Raw genomic sequence first — 8433 nt, 5'->3', positions numbered from 1 at the left:
GGAAGACAACCACCAAAAAATCAGAGACTAAACTTGAGACCATAAATAACCTTCTAAGCCTACATAGCATACACGAACGAAAACATTATCCAAAACATGGTGAAAGGGAGAGCCACCAGAGATGCGATGAAAGCTGCAAAGAGATGCAAGAATAGAGAGGGAAAGGGAGACGGAGCGAAATCAGAAAACTGCTATATATGAAAGAGAGCATAGAAGTCAGAACACCAAAAACTAGATCTTGAAAACCAAAACGAGCAGAGACTATTGACGGTAAGCCAACGACGAGGAATACAAAATCAAAGACGAATAAACTCTGACCCAACCAAGGAGATGATGTTCCTAACATCAGCTGAAATCTAAGGAAGAAGAGGAGCACTCAATATTGACTGGAACAGCCTACAATGTTGTGGGAAGCAACCGAACAACTGAAAACTCATAAACCCGATCTGCAACAAATACCATATAATCTCATAGGTGAAGAAGGCAAGAAGAACAAGAGAAAAATGTGAGTCTTTTTCCGGTGATGGTGAGAAGCACCGCACACCAGAAATGTAACGAAATACATAGACGATGAGAGCTCAAGTTTAAAATATGGGGAGAGGGCAAAAAACATCTTAAAAATTATAATTTTCAAAAATATGAAAAAAATATAATACAATTTTGACGATGAAACCGTTAATCTTAGAATCAACAAATGCGTAGATGCAAAGTTATTGAAATTCAATATTAGTTTATGTTAGAGGCTCATTTGACTACTAACAAGTATTATACACACAACAACACATTATTCAAAAAAAAAAAAACGCAAAATATATTAACTTATCACCTACTACATAACAAACTAAAAACATCAAATAATGATCTTATCAAATAAAAACGATAACATAATTACATTATCCAAAAAAAAATCATGCTCTTATCAATAATAAAACAATATTCCGTGCGGACACCCCCTAGTGTATATATATACTTCACCTATATTACACAACACTTTTTCGTTTTATTTTTTTCTTTCCTTGCAACAAACGTAAAACGTTCGAATATAAGTAACTATGGTCATTCACATCAAAAAACCTTGTTAAGCGTGGTTCTTCTGTACGAATTTCTCTCTCCTTCTGCTATGTTCCCTCTCATCAATCATACACAATGGAAGCGTATAGAGAAATCTCAGGCCGGTGTTTTCCGGCGAAACTCTGCCCATGGTTGGGTCTCCTTTACGGTGAACGGCTGGCTTTGGCTCCGGTTTCTGGTGTTTTCTTCGATGAAGCTTCCGGCTCTTGGCTCCGGTTGTATCACCTTCTCTTCGGTGATAAACCGGCTCTTGGCTCTGGTGACGGTCGCTTTTATCCTTGAGACGTTGTTGGCTTACTACCGGTTATCTTTCGGTTCTGGTTTGATCTTCGCTTCCATGTTCTTCTTGCTTCCATTGAACCCGATCTCAACATGTTTCATTCAAGGTAAATCGATGTTCGTGGTCGTTGGTTGTTCGATTGAAGTTATTTGAAGTGAAGAAACTTTAGCTTCGGTTTTGGCTCGATTGGTGGCTCTGTTCAGAGTAGATTCTCCGTTAGGGTAGATTGACTCTCTGTTGATAGAGCTCAGGAGTTATAACCGAAGAAGTTGTAGGTATTGGCTCCTTCAATTCATGATGTCGTTGACGGCGAGGTTCTCTAATCGGATTCTGTTTCCGGTTGGTTTCAGCTGGGATTCCGATTAAATCTTCGTCGGAGACGTCCTTGTCGTTGGAGTGCGGTGTTAGTTCGCATGATGGACGTGTCCTTATCTCTCATAAAAGAAACGTGTGGTTTTGAGTCAATACCGACTTCCTTTGCTGACTCTTTTGTGTACTGGGCTCTTTTGGGCCTCCTCTTTGTTTGTTTATTTTGACTGGGATTTGAGCCTCCTCTTGTATATTTTCCTTTACGATGGGCTTCAAGCTTTTAATAATAATAGAGAGAGAAAACAAAAGAAGTAACTATGGTGGAAGCATTTGAAGTGTGACAGTGAGTTCCTTTATTTTATTGTACGTAAATTAATTTTGTCAACAAATGTGTGCCATTTTCTGTGCATCGAAATTGGTGATAAAGAACCTCAGCATAGACGAGAATAATAAGGGGGGGATGAATTAGGGACAATGATTCTTCGTTCTATTCCTTTTTTAACTGGTATCTTATCTCTTTTGTGACCGTGATGGTTTAGTACACTATAGTATCTTTGGTAGGGTATCAAAAATTGGCAATTTAAGAAAATGACTAGGATATTGATTTTCATGTAACTGTTATAAGACCAACGATCTTTTCCCATTAAACTTTTTCATGCAGTCCGTTTTATTGCATTCCAAAAAATATAAAAGTAGTCCATTTATTAAATAATAGTCTAGAGCTAATGATTTAAAATGTTTGATTTTTATTAATGACACATTCATAAAACGTAGTTATGCGAAAGGTAGAAATGGGATTAAAAATGTTTGTTTACACAGTTTCAGATAAGATGTTACATCATTGTCATGGACCTAAATTTTCTTTGGAGGAGGGGTTATTGGGCAAAGAATTCTAGAGGAATTATTAAATTTTGAGATTACTTTGTTATTGGTTTGTGAATTTTTAAAATCTAAATATAATTCATTGTTATTGGGGTGATGATTTTTAAATTCTACTCAAAATCATTTGTTATTGGAAAAGTTTAGTTTTCATTTATTTTAAGATTCTATTAAAATATGTTGTTATTGTGATGTAAATTTTCTTTGTTTTTACTCATAGTACTCAACTTTGAGAATATCATCTATACCCATAAGATTTTTGAAATCAATGTAATAAAATACACTCACATACAAAAACTCAAATTGAAGAATGGAATGATATACAAATCACAATTTTAACATAATACAATTCACAACTTAAAAAAAATAGAAAAAAATATTAAAAATTTAAAATAAAAATTTTAAAAATAGTTTTAAAAAGCACTTTCAAATTTTTTAAAAAAAACATTTCAAAATAATAATTCAGTTTTTTTTTTTACAAAAATTCAAATTTAAAACATATATTTCGAAATTATATAATTTTTTTTATTATTATTTATATATCTATAAAGTAAGAAGTAGAAATTAAATTTTTTGGTCATTTTATTTCTTGAAATCTTTTTTGTGACAAAAACTTTTTTAAAAGTTGTTTAAGAATTGTCTTAATTGAAATGATTTTCTTTCTTTTTTTTTCTACCACCATTAATTTCTTACTTTAAAAGTTAATAACAATCAATAGAATTTTTTACACAAGTAATGAAAATCTATGTAAAATATTTGATAAAATTTGTTAAATCTAGTTAACTTGTAAAATCCTCTCAAATATTTACAAAACTTGAAATAGTAGGTCAAGTTATAGATCAAGATGCTAGTTTTGTGATCTCGTAGTATTTATCCGTTTTTGTTACATACAACTTTTTATAAGTTTAGAAGTATGATGATAAGAGCTTATAGTTTGGCTTGGCTGTTAACAGATCTCGGAATGAAACGAGAAGAAGCCCAAGTCACTGAAGTAAATGTCGATTGCGTTTTATACATAACTGTCTTTTGCTGGTAAAGAACTTATGTGATAGAACGATCACAAAATATAAGAAGTTCAAATTTCTCCTTAATTTCTATTCTCAACTCTTCCTCCATCTCCCCTCTCCTTTTTGCCATAGAAACGATGAAGTCTCAACAGAGTTTATCATATGACTTTGAGCAGCCTTTGTCTCGCATAACGATCGCGTCCTAATCCTTGCAAATACCGAACACTTTCTCAATCACAGTAAGAAGATAAAGAAATCGAATCTCTTCTTTTTGTTTTTTTCTTTCTTTCATTGTACATAGAAAAATAAGGTAACTACAACAATTTACTTGAAATCAAGGTGAATTTAGATTTGATGAATCTTTGTTTCCTGAATCCTAGGGTTTAATTTTCTTTCTATAAATTCAAATAATATATATATATATATATATAGAGAGAGAGAGAGAGACTCTGTTGAGTGATGGGGAGGCTCAAGCATTAGGGGTGTGACTGGTAACCATCAAGGAACATTAGGAATGATTAGGAAAAAAATGAATAGGAATAAAATTTTGGGAACGGCGAGGAACAAGGGTTCCTTATCAAAATTAACAAGGAACAAAATTGCATTATAATTCTCTACAAAAAAGGGAATGAGAAGGAATGAAGAGGAAAAAATATTCCTCACGAATGGTAACATTTTTGAGGAATATTAAAGAATGCAGTGTTCCTCTTCGTTCCCTTGGTTACCATTCAAACCCTAGATGTTTCAGAGGACGAGAGAGGCTGGAGTTCTTGTTCTTTAACAGCAGCACTTACAGGCTCATAAGTTGCTTCTTCTTCTTGTCTCCTTCTCCACACCAACGCGAGTTTGACCATCACCGAAGTAACCAGTAACGAGATCATTACTCCCCCCACCACTCCAAGTAAATGCTTCTCCCACCAGCTCCTGCAACCACATCAGACCCGTAAATATATCAAATCTAGCAATGAATCTGCAACCATGTAAAGGAAACATACTGTTTCCGCTTCTGCTCAGCCTTCCATTCTAGCAATTTGTAGCTTCCAAATTGACCGGGTAGGCGCAATTTGTTTTCCCTCAAAAGCGACATTATGTTCTGCAATCACGTAAAACTCAAATATTTTCATGGGCTAATGAAAGATACCTAAACCAATAATGATCACAAGCCATCGTATTTGTAAGGAAAAGGACAAGTACCAGTGCTGTATTATTGGAAATGTACTCAGAAGATTGTGGGGGATAGATTCCCCATTTCAGGCGATACTCATTTCCTCTGGTCGTGATACTCAACAAGCGAACCTAGCAATAAGAAGAGCCATTGAAATGATTTCATCACAACAAAAGCACCTTTAGCATAATACATAACTAGTGGAGAGTGCATGCTTAAGCTTGCCTGTGAACTTTGAATCTCTAACTCATGGGCAATGAAATCTGCGATCTCTGAGAAGTTGGGCTTCATTGACGCATTATTTACACTAATTGACACTTCGAAGGTGATAACTCCAATCCGAAAAACACCTTCACATTCGTAAGAAATAGCCAAATAAAATCTCATGTAGTAACAACCATCTGATGAGAGGTCAACACCAAATTATAAAGGAGAAATAAAATCTCATGTAGCCAATGACAGTGCTAATCATGACATTGAATTATAACAAATGAGTTGCTGATTGTAAGAGTAATTTTACAACTCAAGAAATAAAGTTCTTCCCTTTTGAGTTTGAAATAATAAGACTAGTCAAAGGAACAAGAGAGCTGATAACAAGAGTAGTTTACGATAAATCCCTGAAAATCCAAACAAACTACCTGGAAGATCCACTGCAGGAGACTTGCTTGAAGCCGGGCCTGGGCTTGGAGAGATATTATTAGAACTTTTATTTTGGGTAACTGGTGAAGTAGGTGCAGGAGAATCTGGTGGTGACGCCAGCCTCCTCCATAGATCAGAACAGTTGGTTTTCAAAAACCCCAGCTTGTCATTTTCACGGTCATAAGTGACAAGCGTATTGCGAACAACAATTCCTGATAAAAAAAAAAAAAAAAATGCATAAACGTTCTACTCATCTCATGGAAGCAATAGAACAAAAAACAGAAACTGAAGTTGATTTGAAATCAAAGAGTGAAGAACAAATGATCTATCTCGAAACTAATCATACATGATACATGGTTTCATAGATAATGGGAAATGAATGCAAGATACGTAAAGTGAGACTGTATACACTACCTCCAAGGAGTGTTGTTGAGTCTCTATCAGGAAATATTCCAAGGCAGTAAGCGCCTCTAACTTTAGTGTGCTGTAAGAAAACACAAATGGAAACTGTTGTAATAGCTTTCTAAGACAGAAACTGTTAATGCTAGCTGAGATTATCAAACAAGTAGCTGAAAGAAAAAGATGAAGCCATTTTACTTTACCCTGAACAAGTAGTTCTCGGGAGAAAGGATCAGTTTCTGATGATTGCCAAACTCCATCGCAATCTCGGGGAAAAAATTGTGTATCTCAGCCACATCCCTGAGCCGGCATGAGATATTTTAGTAACCTTAGGCGTTAAATCAATTTGAAGTTGCGTAATATTTGAAGCTTTAAACAAACCTTCCAGCGCCAGAGAAACAAATATCATCATAGTTTGGGTCTGGACCATGAATCCGTTTGAGAGATGGGATTTCCTTAATGACCTGCAAATATATAGGGCCATCAACATTTATCTCCTACAGATTGTATTCTAAGCTTATAAAAAAAAGGTGCATTTATCTGCCAAACTATCTTACCGCGTCCTTTATGGCATTAAACGCTTCCTTGGGAAAATAAGCATACGTTGTTCCACTATCCAAGACGGTCCCATGCTTTCCGTTAAAGACCTTTGGGTTAAGCTTCAGAGACTTGCCAGCAACATGCATTTGTTTCAGGTCAATGTTGTAGTACGGACTGCAAACACCCGAAACTAGAGTGATGTGTGAGAAGCTCGAGGTCTACCCTAAAGTTACAGATACCAAATTTAAATGGAAGTTACCTGCGGAAAGGATCGGAACGGGCAAAGACCATTCCAGCAGGAGGAGGAGATATTTTACCAAGCACCATCGCACCACCACCAACTTCCATTCCACCATAACACAAGGAAAAAGAGTCCTCGATGACACCCTTGTCAACAAGCTGATCAACGATACTGAGCTTACCGCGACCCAAACCCATAATACCATCAGCACGTTGGCTGAAAAGGTCCCCTGTCTCAGCGTTCTCGCATCCAAAAACAGCGCGTTGCGGAGAAAGCTGGCTCTCGTTGCCGAAAGATATCAAATCCTCACTTAGAATCCCACTACTGGAACTCATCTCAGCGTAACGTCTTTCATAGATACAAAGTTTCCCATCATCATCACAATTACAATCAGGATTGCATTTGACAGCTTCGTAGGTGCTAGATAACTCAGGTTGGAACTTGGGATCCTGAAATAAAGAAGACAAAAACTCTAAAGATGTTACTTGGAGATGAAAAGAAAGATCAAAGATTGACCTGATGCTTCCCACAGTGTTTGCAGGTGGAGCAAGGAACGTAAGTGACGGTGCTTCCAGTATCTACAATCAAAGCGAACTCTTGTGGTGGTGTTCCTATCAATAACCGTGTCGTGTAGTAGCTGCATAAAAATAATCAGCCATCCAAACTTAATCCAAAGAAGATCAATGGATGAGAAATTATTCAAACCCGTTGGCGAGGAGGTCATCGTAGAGCTTCATGTGAGCGTTAGGGAGCTGCGACTGATGGAGACGACGGCGAAAATCCTCCACTCGCGGCGGAAGGGATGAGTAGCTAAGCGGGAAAATCATCCCTGATTCGGCTGCTAAATCGAGCTTATCCGGAATTTTATCAGCCGCGGTCAGATCCAAGAATATAGAGATGCTGAGGAGGAGGAGAGAAGCTCGATCCATGGATTTCTCTGATTGAAGAACGCCCGTGGAGGAGATAGGGGGAGTAAACTCCACCGTGACTCCCTCGTAGATCCTTCCTTGAGAAGAGAGAGAGAGAGAGAGAGAGAGAGAGAGAATGAAATGGTCACCGGTCACGGTGGTTTCATGATTTCAATTTTCAATAGTAAGTATTCTATTTATTTTTTATTGTTAGTGCTTCTAACGACGAATAATGCAATGTCACGTAGCAGATTAACAAGCTTGGTGAAGTCAACTAAGAGCAACATTATTGATTGTCCTCAGTTTTGAGTCCCTAGCTTATTTAAATAATTTTTAGTTGGTAAGAGACAAAGTTAAAGACGATCCCAAAAGAGTTGATTATTGGTAGGACTTTTAATAAGATACAAACAGACTCATGTGTTTCTTTATGAATTTAGTGGCATTTCCTAGCTGATACATTGCCTTTGGTTTCAATATATGACAAGAAATAACTAATAAAGAAAACTGTAAATTATAAAACGCATGAACAAATAAATATATATATCAAATCCCTTTATTATTATTTGAGGAGCATTAAAAATAAATAACCTTTAGTCCATGTGTTTATTACAAGTGTGTCATTTCTTACGTGGCAACTCCACAAGCTCCCTCACCTATTCTATTTAAAACCCTTTTGTTAACTAGAGTAATTACACAACATGTCATTGATCAAAACATTATAATTACCTTAGTTTTGTCTACATTTGTCACATATATACGTTGATACGTATTACATCAAACCTTATAATTTATTTCTTGCGTTAGTTACCTTAACCGAAGTTCTACGTATTACATCAAAGATTTTAAAATTATGTTAATTACCTTGACTGAAGTTTTTTCATTAATTTGTTTCAATACAAAAACATTACTGACATACGTAGTGGTCTAATTTTTTATTCAAAATGAATATAGATGCGAAAAAATTAATGTGCGATTATCAATCAAAGTTTGTTTTC

The 8433-nt window shown here is 36.0% G+C and overlaps 1 protein-coding gene across 1 annotated transcript; it reads right to left on the bottom strand.

Moving 5' to 3' along the window:
- Positions 1-3786: 3786 nt before the first annotated feature.
- Positions 3787-7598, bottom strand: LOC106342652 (aspartic proteinase-like protein 2). Its single transcript, XM_013781649.1, has 13 exons — positions 7236-7598; positions 7047-7167; positions 6549-6979; positions 6307-6463; positions 6131-6213; positions 5953-6049; positions 5765-5834; positions 5350-5562; positions 4937-5061; positions 4741-4842; positions 4542-4639; positions 4286-4470; positions 3787-4026 (listed from the first exon to the last, which is right to left on the bottom strand). Exons 1-13 carry the CDS (start codon positions 7457-7459, stop codon positions 4016-4018), a joined length of 1917 nt encoding a protein of 638 aa, XP_013637103.1. The 5' UTR covers positions 7460-7598; the 3' UTR covers positions 3787-4015.
- Between the last annotated feature and the right edge of the window lie 835 nt (positions 7599-8433).

The sequence above is a fragment of the Brassica oleracea genome, chromosome C4 (genome assembly GCF_000695525.1).
Source record: "Brassica oleracea var. oleracea cultivar TO1000 chromosome C4, BOL, whole genome shotgun sequence".
NCBI classification, from domain to species: Eukaryota; Viridiplantae; Streptophyta; class Magnoliopsida; order Brassicales; family Brassicaceae; genus Brassica; species Brassica oleracea.
This window is presented reverse-complemented; position numbering and strand designations above follow the sequence as displayed.

Excerpts from the sequence above, each read along its gene's own strand:
- LOC106342652 (XM_013781649.1), bottom strand. The coding sequence starts at position 7,459 with ATGGATCGAGCTTCTCTCCTCCTCCTCAGCATCTCTATATTCTTGGAT. Across the intron at positions 6,050-6,130 it reads TGTTTCTCTGGCGCTGGAAG|GGATGTGGCTGAGATACACA; the intron begins GTTTGTTTAAAG and ends ATGCCGGCTCAG. Across the intron at positions 4,471-4,541 it reads GCTGAGCAGAAGCGGAAACA|GAGCTGGTGGGAGAAGCATT; the intron begins GTATGTTTCCTT and ends ATGTGGTTGCAG.